General features: G+C 53.0%; 1 protein-coding gene across 1 annotated transcript in view; it reads right to left on the bottom strand.

The window, feature by feature from the left end:
- HYDIN (HYDIN axonemal central pair apparatus protein) overlaps positions 1 to 15,671 on the bottom strand; it is a 118,203-nt gene that overhangs the window by 84,210 nt on the left and 18,322 nt on the right. Inside the window, exons 7-8 of the mRNA XM_088536502.1 lie at positions 8,161 to 8,362; positions 5,597 to 5,780 (exon numbers count right to left, since the gene is read on the bottom strand). Coding sequence (XP_088392628.1) covers positions 5,597 to 5,780; positions 8,161 to 8,362 — 386 coding nt within the window. The remainder of the gene's footprint in view (positions 1 to 5,596; positions 5,781 to 8,160; positions 8,363 to 15,671) is intronic.

Below are 15,671 nucleotides of genomic sequence, written 5' to 3'. Positions count from 1 at the left end.
CATAACCCTCTTTCTGTTGAGGCCAGAAGACGAACTCCTCTAAGCACGGAGCAGAATCAGCTTTGCAGATAGCTGTTTAGCAAAGCCCTCTTTTGCTGCTCACCTCTCCTGGATTACGGACTGCTGCTGCTCACGGCTCTGCTCGTGCACCGCAGACACGCGGGCCCCGCGGACGCTCGGGGCAGGTTGCTTATTACTCAGAGGCTGGCAGCGGCGATACATCTCCCGTTAATAGGAGCGAGAGCAACACAACTCATGAGCAAAACCAAACCTGAGCAGGAGAGGGAGAAAATTAAAAAGGAGCCTTGGCCTGATGAATTCGTATCTAACAGCAGTGCAGTTTTACAGCCGAGGGGGTTTAGCTGACTCTGGGATTCCGTGAACTCCCAGGCCAGCACATCCGAGACAGAGACGGGACTGACACAGGGAGCTTCTCCTACGGCTTCGGAGCACGGGAGAGGCACGACGGGACAGACCCCATGTCACAGGGACCCGCCGGGGGTCAGAGCCCAAGAAGCACTGGGAGGCCCTTGAGAAGAGCATTTCAGAAAGATGTGGGATATCCACACTGCGAAACTGAAATATTTACCCCGAATCACCTCCAGGGAGCTGTGGGCCGGCACCCCTTGAGGGCAGGAGCTGCTCAACAGCACAAGGGCTCTGCCAGCTTGAGCGGATCTAGAGCCCTGGGGGGGCTCTTCACTGAGACCCCGCGTTTCGCGTTCAAGGCGGCGCAAGGCAGGAAGGCCCCGGCCCTGCTGCAGCAGGCCAGGCGAGCTCTGGAGGACACGAGCACTTCCCTACGCTTTTCGTAAGCCTTTCCCAAGCCCTCCCACGCGAGGGCAGGGCTCCCTGTGCCACAGGAGCTCCAAGGGGGCACTGCCGAGAGCCTTCCTGGTAGCCCGCCTGCATTCACGATCCTTCAGCGCGTCGCCACCGCTGCCTTGGGACTCCCTTCCCTCTAAACAAGGCTAAAAAGCTGCTCCCTGTGAGCTGAAGGCCCTTTCCGTTCAATCTAGAGACACATCTTAGCCAAACCAGCTCTAGCTACAACATTGCTGCCTCAAATGCTGCTTTTGAAAACGAGAGTACAAATCACCCTCCCTCAAACTCTCACCCTTGCTCCAAGCTGCTTTACAAAGCCCCACGCGCATCTACCCCGCTCCAAAGGGGCGATCCCGAACACGTGCTGGCACAGCCGGCTCCCAGCTGCAGGGATTTGGGATGTCCCCGTGGAAAGCAGCTCCCGGGCCGTGCTCTGTGCACGTGCTGAGCCAACTCCAAGCGCTCCCGCTTGGAGGGAGCGCAGCCAGGCTGGCTGGGGACCTGGGATGTCAGCGCCTACACGGGCTCTTCCCTGGGGTCACTTTGTACCACCACAAACAGGCAAAGCACCAAGCGGAGCAAACAGGGGCTGTACTAACAACAGGAGCACACGGGCAGGTCTGCTCTGCCTTCCTTTAGGCCACCTCTGCCCTCAGTCTTTACATGTCTCTAGGGAGCTGGACCACAGCGGAGCAAACAAGGATGTCCCACACTCCAGGACCTCGCACACAACGAGCCACCTCAGCCCATGCCCTGGCAAGAAAACCTCGTGCATCCGTGTTTTTGCAGGAAGCTTTTGGAAAGCAGCTCCTCAAGAGAGATCAGCCCCCCGCTGCTGTTTTTCCAGCCTTTCCAGCCTCGCTGTCCAAAGTCCCTTCTCCTTGCTGCTCGGAGAGGAGCGGGCACGGGAGGCAGGACAGGGCAGGCCGGCTCTGCAGGCCTCTCTGGCTGCCTCTGCTCCCCGCTGGGGGAGCGCGAGCGGCGCTGCTCGTGGCACAGGAGGCTCCATCCACGCTGGCCTCCTCTCAGGTAACACCAGAACAGCGACTGCCCCCTGTACCCCAAAGCCCATCTTCAGGGAGAAGAGCCCACGTGCAGCTCCAAGGAGCAACAGAGAGGAAAGGAGGCTCTGCAGGCCCCAGCGAGACCAGAGCGGCGGCTGCGGCGTTGCTGGCATCTGTCTGCACGCTGTATAATTAATTAACGAGCAAGGGAGGGAGCCTACAGCTCTGGACACGCGTCACTGCTTCCGTTCCAAAACCCGAGGCGATGAGAATTGGTACAAAACACCTTTTGCTGGGTACAAGGCACCTTTTTCTCGCCACACTCCAGGAAGCCGGTGAGTGGCAAGCAAGATCCTGATCAGGTACCTATCTCCATAAACCCGAGGTGCTGCTGGATCCCACGGCGCAATCGGAGGGGATTTTCCTAAGACACCAAAAGAAACCAGCCTAAGGAGCAGTACTGACTCATACTTCCTTAGGCATCCACACAGCTCTCCGGAATAATCCCAGTGTTATTGCTGGAGTCTCACGCTCGCATCCTCTCACGAGCAAATCCACACCAGTAACAGCAGCCTCAGCCTCTTGAGCTTCTGCTAGGAAATCACTGATCTCAGGACAACTTTGGCAGCGCGTACCCAGAAAAAGTGCCTGGACTGACAGTGAACGTGTAAGCCAAGCAGCTGCACCCCAAAGGTGGAGGGCAAGAAGAAATAACCAGCGCTGCTTTATTCTACTAGCTAATGATCAAACCAAATTCTTTTAAGTTATGTATTCTGGGTCATTTCTGTGATTTTTTTCCCCTATCCTTATAGCTTTATAGGCTGGCACAGAGCAATAAGATATGAGTTATTTCTCCTGGGAAATTAAAATTGGCTGTTGGAGAGGATCCTTACATTCCTGCTACCCGCCAGGAGGAGGAGAAGGGCTGGTTAAAAGGAGATGCTTCATTACCCTCCCTCCCAGGCTGGCTCCACGTGTGGGAGCCTCGAGCGCTCTGCCTGCCCCGCTCCCTGCAGCCGACAGCCGAGTCGGAGCATGGAAAACTCCCGTGGGGATTCCCCAGGAGGGGGAATTTCTAGAGGAAATGGCCGGAAACTGAAACACCAAAAATTCCATAGGAACTTAAGGAAAAATTTCTTAACAGTGAGGGTGACAGAGCACTGGAACAGGCTGCCCAGAGAGGTTGTGGAGTCTCCTTCTCTGGAGATCTTCAAAACCCGCTTGGATGCAGTCCTGTGCCACGTGCTCTAGGTGACCCTGCGTGTGCAGGGGGGTTGGACTAGATGATCTCTAGAGGTCCCTTCCAACCCTAAGCATTCTATGATTCTATGAAACGGGCAGCGGGACGCTCCGGGCTTCACGCCGGCCTCCGAGGGGCCGCAGGGGCTGTAGGACAGGCAGCGACGCCGGCCGCGCGCCGGGCGGCTGCGGGCGCTCGCTGCGATCCCGACGGGATGCGAGAGGCTGCGCTGGGATACCCGTGCACCCACCGTGCCCTCTCTCTGCTCTGAACACCCACCAGCTCCCCTGGTGCTCGTGAGAAATCAGGCGGCACCACCCGCCGGCCACATCCCCCGCTCTCCCTTTTGCAGGAGAAGGGGATCGGGAGAAAGGAAGTCAAAGCAGGAATAATGCAAAGACAAAGCTGGCACTGGCAGCCCAGAAATGAAGCCCAAAGCAGGGCCTGCTAGCTCGGGACACTTATCATGGGAAAGGCAGTGCCAAAGCCAACAGCTGCCTCCTTCCCTAAATAACTGAAGCCACGCTGAGCTGTGGGATGGTCCGTGGCTCCCCACGGAGATGGCGGCTTCTGCCAAGAACCGAAGTGCTCTCTAGTAACCTCTTGTTTGGATGAGCATCCAGAAGCATATCACTGGGTGCTCCAGATGAGGAGGAGATTTTCCAAAGCACAGTGGAGCCTCTGGGAATAAGGGCCATTTCACAACCTGGAAATCCCAAGGGCCACCTCCATCAGCTCCGAGTTAACACCCGACACTTTGGAATCACCACAAGCCAACGACAGGACACTGGGGACTTGCCAAGGACAGTGCAATGGTAGCAAATCCTTGTCCTCCCTTTCCTCTTCCTGGTGTCCATTTCCAAGCAGTCAGCGCCCAGTGTTTGCAATGTGATTCCCAAGGGAGCTGCGCTGTGAGGGATGCAGCAGAAAAGCAGAGACCTTGTCCTGTGGGAGCCACCTGGGCTTCCATCGCAGCCGCTGCTGCTGACAGAGCGTGTTTACCCACAAAAATAAATTAAACCAAATCTGAGATGCACTCAGAAAGTCAGAGTTGCATAACAGCCCGTTTCCCACAGGCTTGGAAGGCTGCTCAGTGTTTATGGTCACGTGGTAGCTCTGAAATCACTGTCTTTTCGCCTTTTTTTATTATTATTTTCATCAGCAAGTTAACCCTTTGCAGGCTCAAGTGCACCTTCTGCAGACAGCAACACCCAAAACCACTGATAGATCCCCTGGTCACATCCAGTGGCCCATGTCCCCTGCAGAGCTTTTGTCCAAACCCTGCAAAGCCACCACGTCCAGGGAAGTTTCCAGGACTACCATGCTCCATCAGCTTCCTAACCTCTGGAAGCAGTTTGCTTGGATATTTTTTTCTGACTTAGTTACCATCAAGACATCCTGCCTGCAGCTGCTTGTTAGAAGGGCTCATTTCTATACGGTGCTCTCAGGTCACAGGTGACAAACAGAAGGCAGAGAGTATCCACTGCCTTCAGTGACAGCAGCTGAAAAGCTGGAAACTTGGTAAGGCCACACGGGATGGAAACATGACTGACTGCCCCGCATGCTTGAAAAGACTTAGTTCCACCTATTTTAGAAGAAACAGGTTGGACTTTATTCTAGGGTTTACCCCAAAGCAGAGAAGAGGTTCCGTATGGCTCAGGCAGCAGGTGTTGCTTGTCTCAGAACATGTAAAATGTGCAGAATCAGAGCTCTGCGTAACTGAACGATGTGAGCTTTGTGGGTATCAACAGAAAAGCACATTTTTTTCCCATAAACAAACACAACACAAGTCAAAAAAACCTATTTAGACCTGCCAGGCTTGTGTCCAGGCTTACAGATGACACATGAGTCCAGGTTATGTGAAACAACTTGTATTTCCGTGACTGAACCCACACTGAATTTGGCCACCACGTCAAAGGACCACTTTACCTTGGAGCCACTACTTGAAATGACAGAGCTCTAATCTCTTTTGTTAATGTTCCCATGTAATAAGGCGTGCCCAAACCACTGCATCTTTGGACAATGCAAACTCCAAACAAAGTTCATGCGAGTGCACGAATGAAGGGAGCTCAAACTCAGAAAATAACTAGCCACAAGTGGCCTAATGCTGCTACCTTGCTTTCACAGAGATCTTCTAAGTCACAAGGGCCAAAAGAGTAATTACTCTCATCTTCATTTTAAAGCAGGGAGAGTGAAATGCCGTGAGCCAAAGTGGTTTACCTGAGAACACCCTGGGCAAAGCAGAGCCCAGCTCCGGCGGCTGCAGCGCCGCGCTCCACCACGAGCGCACGCTGCCCACCAGCAGCACACGTAGAGCTCTCGCAGCAGCTCTGCTTTAGGCAGATTCCCGCTGCCTGTTGGGAGTTCCCAGTTCAGAAATGCTTTTTGCAACGAGCTCTCCCGGCCTCGCTGGGAACCTGACGTTCACTCTCAGCGCATCAAACCAGCTGATGTGGGGATCTGCCAAGTGACCTCATTCAGGCAGGAGGAGGAGGAGGAGGGAAGGGGGCTCTCAGCTATCGCTTACCACGGGCTCAATGCTGAAGATGTCATCGGAGAAGAGCATGGCATCCCCCTTCACCTTCGCCCGGTGGTTCTGGAAGGTGCGGGAGAGAAGGGAGAGGCGCTCCCGGAGAGTGGGGTCCACGCTGCATTCCTCAAGGAAGCGATCCGCCTGGCCCTCCTCCTGGCTCTGCAGTCTGTGACACAGCCTGAGGCCACGGGGAGACAAACCAAGCAGATAATTTAATAAGCACCATCTTTGCAGAGGCTGCGTGCGAGCGCGGGGGCTGCCACGCACACAGGGAGCGGCGGGCGCAGCCGCACCCAGAGCCAAGGGGGGCCCGAACGAACCAGGTCGGTGGCAGCTGTTCACGGGCACGACAAGTCATTTCAGCTCATGCTCACAAGCTGAGAAGAGGTTTTTGGAAAGCTGGAAACCCCCAAAAGAGCAGGGAAGTTCCTCCTGGCTCCGCTACAGCTCACTGAGGTCAGTGACCACCTCACCTGACGTTCCCTGATGTCCTACCCATGGGGTCACACTGGGAGCCAGCTAAGAGGAAGATCAAGTTTTGCTGATGGGCAGCTCCTGCAGCGCTCATCGGGGAGGAGAGAAGAGGCAGGATGTCATCTGCCATTGACTGTACAGGGCTCCCTTTCTCCCTTTGAACCTGCAGGGACCAGGCCACAACATCTGCTTTCTGCCCCAGTAAGTGCCTCTCCCCCAGGGATCCCAGAGCACTTCACAAGGCAGCTAATGAATTTCGCCATCACTTCACCTCTGGGGAATTGGATAGTTTCAGAAGAATAAAAACAGAGAAAGTCCCTGCCTTGCATCGCCCAAGAAAAAGGAAGGCAGCACAAGCACATCCGAGTCCCATCTCTTGGGTCCATCCTTGAGCAACCTGACCTTGTTTTTTCACCTTCTCTAGAGACCTCAACTCGGTTCCTCTCTCCTTTAGTTGGCAGTGAGAGCAGAAAGCGTTTGCTGGCGTTTAGACATTGGAACCAAAAGACAGGGAGGGCTTCTACCAGGCAGTCTCTTCCTAGCTGGAGCATTGCTGTCCCTCGGCACGCACCAGCCCCCAGGCTATGAAAAATCAGCAGGTGCCAATTCCGGGGGAACACAGGGAGGGCTCCATATGTAGCAGACTGAGGCAATGCAGTATAAACAGAGGACAGCAATTGTCACCCAGCTAAATTCAAATGCAATTAGAGAGGAAGCAGAGCCGCGGCGCGCGGGCAGCCCCAGGCAAGCGCTGTCACCGGTGCCAAAACCCCCGCCCCGGCGAGCTGCCCGCCGGGCTCCGCGCGGCCGACCCGCCGCGCTGGGCAGGAGCGCGGCTGCAGGCACCGAGAGCAGCAGCCCGGACCCCAACCTCCACCCAGAGGCAGGAATTCCACCACGGCAGCCCAGAACATCCTGCAGGACACCCAGAAGACCCCATGGTAGATCAGCCAAGGTTCACAGCTCAACCTAGGGTGCCCGCTGAGCTCAAGACAAGGAGTTGGACGTCTGGGCACGTATGACCGTGTGCCCAGTCCAACTGCACGTGTGCTTACGGATGCCTCTATCCCATCCATCGACCCACGGATCCTTCACAAGAACTTTGCTGTGGAAGCCCCCTCTGAGATTGGGTCAGCCACTGGCAAGACAAAGCAGCAGAATCTGGCGTAGAAACTAACATGAGACCAAAAGTATTAAGAAAGAAAAATAAGGTGCAAATCCACTATGGAGAAACTTGGCTGCTTCTGAGCGGGGAAAGGGGATCACTTGGGGCCCAGTGAGATAGGCAGGAAGGAAGAGACATGAATGGGGTTCAGGGAATTACCAGGAAAAGGTCATGAGATTTTCCTCTAACACGCTGCGCTTGCACAGAAGTCACACTGTGTAATTAAAAATAGAGAACAGTGGAAAACTAGTTTTGGCCTTCAAGGCATCACTGACCTAATTATGTTGAACTTTATTTGCTCAGAAACCCTTAAAAAGTGCTCCAGTTTAAGACAGCTTCCTGATGCACTGAACCCACAGCCAATTACTTCTATAAACTCTGCATTCAACCAAGTTGGTGAAGTCACATAAGAATTCTCTAACCCATCCAAGCCTTTAAATGCAATTCCCAATTCACCCCTAAGCTACAAGTGCGTCTTTGATACCCAAAATGGAAGTTTCAAAGCTTTGCTGAAGAATAGCCTCTAAAAAGAATCTTTCCCAGTCCTTGGCCCTCACATTATTGCTACCTCTAGCTGCCCCATGGCTACATTAGCTCCTCTCACTGCCGTGAGGACCCAGGGAGCTGGAGCCCAAATATCCTCCCAGTCTTGTGCTGTCCTACCTCCCCCAAGCTCCCCCACCTCTGAGTCCTCTCCTGACTCTAAGGAAAGGCAGAAATTCCACAAGAGCTGGAAATGTGGAGAGCGTAGGACATCCTACATCACCCTGAAGTTCAGCATCTTACACCCTGAAGCTTGACTGGGTAGACTCATAGGTTATTAATCCAAAACCACCCAAGAACACAAGCATCCCTTCGAGGCCGTACATTAGTTCTACCCAGGGCAGGGGTAGAAACCAAAATGAATCTTCAAATGAACCTCATTTTCTGCTGCTGCTCCTCTTCCCGCGTAGCGAAAGCCTTCCACTGGAAGTGGGCGATGATTTCGCTCCGGTTGTGAATGAGCACAGCTCTGTGGCTTGCCAGCGTGAGGTAGGTTTTCTCAAGGTGCAGGGAGTTCTTGTCCAGACTGATGTTGACATCCACGGCTGCTCCGTAAAGGCTTGTATGGATATCTTCACCTGGAAGAAAGTAAAGGGCAATCTTTGCTCAGCACATGTGATGCTAGAAAGCACAAGAAACACAAAGCATAAACAACAGAAGAAATATTTACAGCTTTTAACTGGATTAGCAATTCCAAAAGTTGGAATGTTGATTGTATCCTGAGAGCGCCCTGCATGTGACAGGAAGATGCCTCTGACAGCTCTGGAGAAGGTTTATTCCCCAAGGTTACTAAGTACAGGGAGATTTTGGGGATGTGTTCAGGTGGTCTTCAGTTTGCAATTCCACAGCAGCTGCAAGGAATCCTGCACCAAGCCTGCCTCAAGAGGGACTTGAGCTGGCTGCTGCAGAGCAGCACAAGGGGAGAGCACGTGTGCTGCACGGACACCTCAAAGCCCACAGCCAAACACAGCAGAAGGGCATTGATTCTGGGGAAGAGATCCCCTCCAAGAGACCCGGGGAACAGACCCTGGCTCCGCATCGCGGGAAGGGACCTCTGCAGCCCTGCACGAGTGCCGTACGGAGCAGCTCGCCCTTCCGGAGCCACCTCGCCCAAACCCGCTGCACTCCGAGCCCCTGCAAGCAGCACGCTCAAAGTCTGGGCTTCTACAGCTGGTCAAGAGGTGGCAAACTGGCCAGCAAGCAAACGGAGCGGGGTAGAGAGCTTGTGTGCGTTGTGAGGCCCTCCTGGGACACCTCCTGGCTTGGGCCCTGCAGCCGAGACGGGCTCTTCAGCACCCAGGCCTTGGCGAGTAGAGATTCAGCCTTCAAGCCCACACAGCCTGTACCTCCCTGCTCCCCAGAGTCTGCAACAGGGAGAATTCGTGCCCAGAGATGAGTTTACACTGCCATAAAAAACAGCAATGTTTCCAATGGGTAGAGAACCACTTTTCTGTAGCAAACAGCTCAGCACATAAAAATATAAGTGAAGCCCGGAAGAGCCTTAGCTGTGGCTACACTTTAGAAGTATTGCACCCTCTCCACTGAGGGTAGAGGAATGAGGACCCACGACAGGGGTGAAAAAGGGTATTAAGCTTTGAGGGTCACAGAAGCAGGAGCTCAGTGGTCAGAAAGGCAAACAGTGTTCACAGCTACTACGAAATAACACTAAAAGGATGCTTACCCAACCAACAGCCTGTGGCCGCATGTATCCTGAAATAAGGAGCATAGTTCTGATCCTTGGAGAGCAAAAATTGGAAGATTTTGAAAAGAAAGAGGAGAGCAAAGAGAATGATTAAAAGAGCGGTTTCTATATGAAGATCCCTACTAGGATTCCTCAACCTAGAAATCACAAAGGAGAGATAGATGAGAGAAGCCTGTAAAAGCGTGAACAGCCCGGAAGAGGTGCAGAAGGAACAATCTTTCACCATCTCACCCATAAGACAGGAACCTGAGGGCCTGAAATAATGTTATCAGTCAAATTACATAAAAAAGGAAGCGCTTTTTCAGGCAACACTCATTCCCTTCAAAAACACTGCCATAGGATGTTGTCAAGGCTAATGCTTATAAATCCAAAGAGCAACTGGACACGTTCTTGGAAGATAAAGCCATTAAGAGATATTAAAAAAAGATGAGAATGAAGCCGCTGGCGCAACAAGGTGCTACCGGTGGAGCCCTCGGGGGACAAGGCGGCGCGCGGCTCCGTCGCGGGTGCTCGCGCGGCCGCTCCGGCCGCAGGGTTTGCGGGAGCACCGCGCGCCCCAACGGGAGGGAGCCGGGAGGGAGCCGCGGGGCCGCCTGCCGGGGCACACGGAGCGGAGCTGGGGGGCGGCCACGGGCAGCCGCGTCCTTCACGCGTCGGGCTCCAAATCGGATGTGACATTTCAGTTAAGACTCCTGGTTAATACGTAAGTGAGAAAACCCATCTCTGCGCTGTAACAGGGAGGCAGCGCGAGGGATTTCACTCGACAGGGCGACGTGCACCGGGGCGGCCGTGAGGACACGCTGACCGACCCCGCCGCGCTGCCCGGCCGTTACCGCCACCCCGCAGCCTCCTTAGAGGCCGTCGATCCTCTCCCCATCAAACGCTCCCGAGGCGCTTCCTACGGAGAGCAGGAGGCAGCTCTCGCTCGCCAGCCCCAACTTGAAACCCAAGGAGAGTTTCCGCGCGGCGCTGAAGCGGATGCCCTGGTTTGTGCTCCCCAGCGATGCTCTGACACAGCAGAAACACCCCTGCGATTCATCCCAACCTCCTTCCGGATGACTGCGGGTGCAGATGTCCTGGTGAAAAGGCATGGGATGCTACTGGAAGCAAGTCTAGTATCGGGTCACCCTTCCTGGCACCTGGTCTGGGGGAAAAAGGGACCAGAAGGGAAATGACAAAAGCACCAAAATATCTTTCTGAATTTTTCTAATACTATGAGAGGCAAATTTTTATACAAGAAAAAATAGTTTCCAGAGCAACACAAGCTATCCTTAAAGAGAAAGGCAAGCCTGGTTTAATCTAAGCACAGTTCAACAGAAAGCAAACACTTGAAGTAGGTTTCAAATGCTCTCTTTCCTGTGAGCAACAGACCCTCTTCTTCCCCAGCTGCTCCTCTAAATATCAGCAGACTGGGAGCGGGTTAGACTGAAGAGAAGCACAACAGCACCCTGCAGCACCTCATCTTCACCGAGACCCTCTTGCCCTATTTGTATCGCTTCCTTTGCTGGAAATTTGTGGTTTAAGTCTTTTACAAGAGGACCACGGGCAAATATGTGAAAAGCGTGCATGGAAAGCAAGTCATGATTTCATTTGTGCTGCCCATCAGCAGCCTGAGTCTTGCTCTTATTTCTGCAAATGCAGCTGAAGAGACACAGTAAGTTAAGGGTCTGCTGCTTTTTTTTTTTTTTTTCTCCCCTTACTGGAAACATAAAAGAGAAATGAAAGCAGAGCTCCTCCTTTGCCCACGTCCACGAGCTACCTTCAGACATCACTAAATCACTGCATTATTTATTTACCCCAGGCCTCCAGAGCAGCTCGGGTACAGCCTCATCACTAAGTAAAGGCTGCTGATAAGGAGGGTAGTACCAAAGCATCGTTCTCCACCAGGTAAAACAGGCTCCTCTGTGCATTTTTCCTAACAGAGCACCCAAAGCGCTCCCCGTTATCACCCCTGTGCTCTGCTTGGGGAGATCCGTTCAGCAGGATGGAGCACTGGGACACAGGGATTGCTGGAACCAGCGAAGAGGCTCCGTTCTGCCCGGCGTGAAGAAGCCTCCCGAACACACTGAAGCAAAGCACAAGGAAACCAAAGGACGACAAAAGACGGTGCTGCAGCCTATCCAAGATGCTGCAGGCTATTTTTAATCAGTCTTACTACTAAAGTAAAAAACTGGGGTACCCGGGCTGGCTGGAACATTGTTTTTGGCCCACAGGGAGAAATCTCGGAGTAACTTTTGCGAACACATGCAGAATACACCACTTAATAAATCAATTGCCTCTCAAGCTGCTTTTACGCTTCTCAGTTGGCACCAACAGATCCACAAGGAAAAGAGGTTAAGGAATGGCCAGTTCTGCCCCAAAAAGCATCCAAAGTTGATAATGCTTAAGATCATGTTAGTGATTTCTGCTGATGACAGGTTAAACAAGCAGCAGCCAAGGATGCCCTACAATGAAAGATGAAATCCACATTCTTCACAACTTCCACAGGACAGAGACAGGGGACGGAGTGTGACATGGAAGCCCCTGTTTCTGTAGATATGTGGGGGATGAATGAAACAGTCAAAAGGAGATGCGGGCTTCCACACAGCTCTCAAAGGCAACACAAGCCGCCCCACGCTCCGTGCTCAGGGGGTCCTGCAGCCGCAGAGCTATGAGGCTGAGCCAAAAGCGACGCGAAACGGAGCATGAGCTCCGCTCGCCTTCACCTGCCCTCCAAGTGACACACCATCTGTCTCCAAACACGAGGCCCCCGAGAGGGACAGAGGTCAGTATCTGTCTGCAAGAAGTAGAACAGCCCCATCCAGAACAGCACAAAATCATTTCTGCAAGAGACTCCAAAAAAAAGGGAACAAACACAAGAAACATTTGTTAACTGTTAGCTGAGGGATGTAAATTATCATTTTGGAGACCAGATGCACTGCAATATCTTATTGATTAGGACTATAAAAGCCCATAACCAGGCAGTTGTATAAAGTATTAGTCACCAATCCTTGGGCTGCTGCAGTGCTGCCGCTATTAAGATGCGGCAAAGTCAACACATAATTGCAGTAACTCCTATTAACACCAGGCTTATCTGCAATATATGCCTCCCTGCACTCCCCTAAATCCCAATTACTTCCAAGCAGATGTACAAGAAAGAAAATATGCACTCGCCACCTGCAATGAGTGCCAAGAAAAATCCCTCAGTAAAGTTTAAATCTCTTTCGAATGTAGCTCAAGGGAAAGTTAGAGAACCCTCTTAATGGAAGAGCAGAGACATCACGGCAGTACAATCTAGGATAACACAAGAAATAAGATCCCCTTTGAAAACTCCTAGAGTACGATACGTTCTTAAACATATGCCAGACCTGAACACCAACTAAATAGACGAGCAGCAGTCACTGCACTCCGGTGACACACTGGAGCCCAAAGAAGCCGCTGCCTGGGAGCAGGTTTCCTGACTCCCCAACACTTGGAAGCTCCTGCAAGTCTGCCCAGGATTGCAGGAATACAGGATTGCATCAATACGAATGACTACAAACCTCAACGAAAATCAACACAGCTGCAGCCGGAAAGGGCACAGCTGCCACAGCCGGACCAAAGCCAAAGGGCTCCTGAAACCCTTTTCAAGGGTACAATCTGTACAATACAGGGATCACTCAGATAAATATCCCAAGTGGTTTCAAATTTGTTTGGGAAAGTACTGAGCCTCCCTCCATTCCTGCTGAACCCACTGCAAATTGAAGGCCCTTCCCTACTCGAGTGGCTCAAGTGATTTCAGGGACAGAAGACGCGACACAGCCAGGGCTCAGGCGCTGTTGCCTAGTCGCATCCGTCAGTGGATTCACGGAAAGAGAGCCTCATGTCAAACAGGCAAGGCTATAGGGCTAGCAACTCCATCAATAGGATTTTCATTTTGTTTTCAAAGAAGCTCCTGGAAGCCGCCAATTGCAACAGCGGCCTTGCGAGACAGCTGACAAGAGCTAACGGTAGGAAGGGGGTTCAGAGGGGCACGGGCAGGGGCAAGGGGCTCAGCAGCCCCAGGGCGCGGGGGGCAGGACCCCACGCTGATCAACACTGGATTGAATGATCAATCACTCAACACCGGCACCAGTTCCCCTTTGCTGCAGTCATCCTGCATCCGCACCAGATCCAAACAGCTCTCAGATCACATCCAACTTGCTGTCGTTTTGCAGGAGACTAAGGGCCTGTAGTTCTCTCAGATACAGCCAGGAAAATACATCTTTTCTTTCCCTTTCGTCTTTTTAAGCCCATTACATCGCTCCAGGCAGACCTGCCCTAGGAGCCCTTGTGAAGGCTCAGAGAAAGGCAGGGAATGGGATTCACGAATCCCGCTCACACCAGGCACCAATGCAGGGAGCAGCCCCAGGGACGGTCCCACATGGGCAGAAATCAGCCCAAACCCGGTGCTGCCCGGGTTGCCCCCTGCCCTTGAAGGAGCAAAGCAGGGGGCCGAGGCCGACCTGCCCCTTCCTTGCTCTGAACGTGCAGAGGATGAACCCTGGGCCCGGGGCTCCGCTCCGCAGGGAGCACCCTCAGATTAGCTTTAGGAGAGTCCCTGCTAAGGGACTGTCAGCCCGCCACAAAACTGCGCAGGAAGCCAAGGGGAAACAGGGTATTAATCTGTCAAATCCCCAGATGGCTCCTCAGCAGGCTTTTAGCAGCAGGCTGGAGGCTTCCAGCAGGACTGAGACCACGGAGAACTATTGCCCGAGCCCCGCACTACCTCTTGTGCAGCAGCTGCTTTCTGGAGCTCCAGAGCTCCAGGTGCTGCAGGAGCCTCTTCTCAGATACACCCTCTCCTCAGACCCCGCTGCAAGCCCGGGCTCCGATCCCTCCCTTCCGAGGGCGCGAGAATCCTGCCCTTCAGGCTCTTGCGTCTGCATCGGTCTCGGAGGCAGGGACGGAGCGCGATCCGCATAATTACTCTCCTCGCTGACAGCAATGAGAGCATCGCAGCATCGCGTGGCTGTCAGCCAGGTCCCTGCTGCTAATTCCTGACGTTTCCTGGGCTGACAAACCCCCCAGGGACAGGGGGGACCGATGGGAAAGAGCCGTGCGGAGAAGTCCCAGGGCTGCACAAAGGATCTGCTGGACCAGAAGTGTCTTGTGGCACCTTATAACAAGGTCCTGCAGGCACCAACTTGCAGGGACAGAATAATCAGCTGCTTCTTGCACACAAGTCGCAGGGAGTGTGACTTGGTGCAGGACAAATCAACCAGGGTCACCACACAAGGTCATTCAGTATCATCTGCTGCTCTGCACTGCACCTGCAACAGGCAGCTTCTAAGACCTATTTAAAGCTCCCATTTCAATTCAGCAATTAATCTCATCGGCTTTTCATTTATTTGCATGCTTCAAAGCTAGGGATATAATCCCTTAATTATTCTCCTGCACTCCTCCTCAACGCAGGGCTTATTTCAAAGCGACGGCAGCGCCGCAGGGCCAGCCAGGAAGGCAGCCCTGGCTGCCCACACGGCTCCTGGGGCCTCAGGGAGGGTGCCCGGCTCTCGGGCAAGCTGCTCATCCCACCACTGTGGCCGATCTGGGACACCCCATAAGGTGACAAGTGACTTGGAAGATGCAGAAGCATTTTACAAGCCTCTACACATTCAAGACAAAATAAGAAAAAACATCTCCAGTTCACTGCTGGGCTAAAGTTCCACAGTATCAGTTAGGTTGGGTTATGTTACTTTCCAGAACCAACCATCAGGAAGCAGAACAGAAGAACAACTCTTCTCCAGGCAAACAAAACAGCACCTGAACCACTTTAATGCAACCGAGAAATTCTCCTGCTCAGCATCACAGGATTCCTCTGCTGAACCAAGAGCCTTTCTTTATCTTTCACTGCCCTTTTTTCTTAAGGTTTTTCCCACTCGCTCTTAAAAATAATTTAAGAAGCTGACGATCCTATGCCTCACCTTGGTTTCCTGCAAGCAACTTCCAGCAAAAGAAGATTCCAAGAACCTCATTATTAGAGGGATCCACTTTTAGGACCCCTTTATCACCAGCTCCCTTTGCTTTCACTGCTAGTCAAGGTAAGTTTGAGATAGGACAGGAACACCAACAGGTGAGCACGCTGCCTGGGAGGACGCGGGACAACAGTGCAGGCATCGGAGATGCCCAGGAATGGATGAGGATACAGGGATACAGGCCAGGTCTGTCCTTGCTCTGTACGTTCTTTG

Source organism: Tinamus guttatus, unplaced genomic scaffold (genome assembly GCF_059628265.1).
Source record: "Tinamus guttatus ecotype Peru unplaced genomic scaffold, ASM5962826v1 Tinamus_guttatus_pri_ptg000674l, whole genome shotgun sequence".
NCBI lineage: Eukaryota > Metazoa > Chordata > Aves > Tinamiformes > Tinamidae > Tinamus > Tinamus guttatus.
The sequence above is the reverse complement of the archived record's forward strand: the minus strand, read 5'-3'. Positions and strand labels throughout refer to the sequence as shown.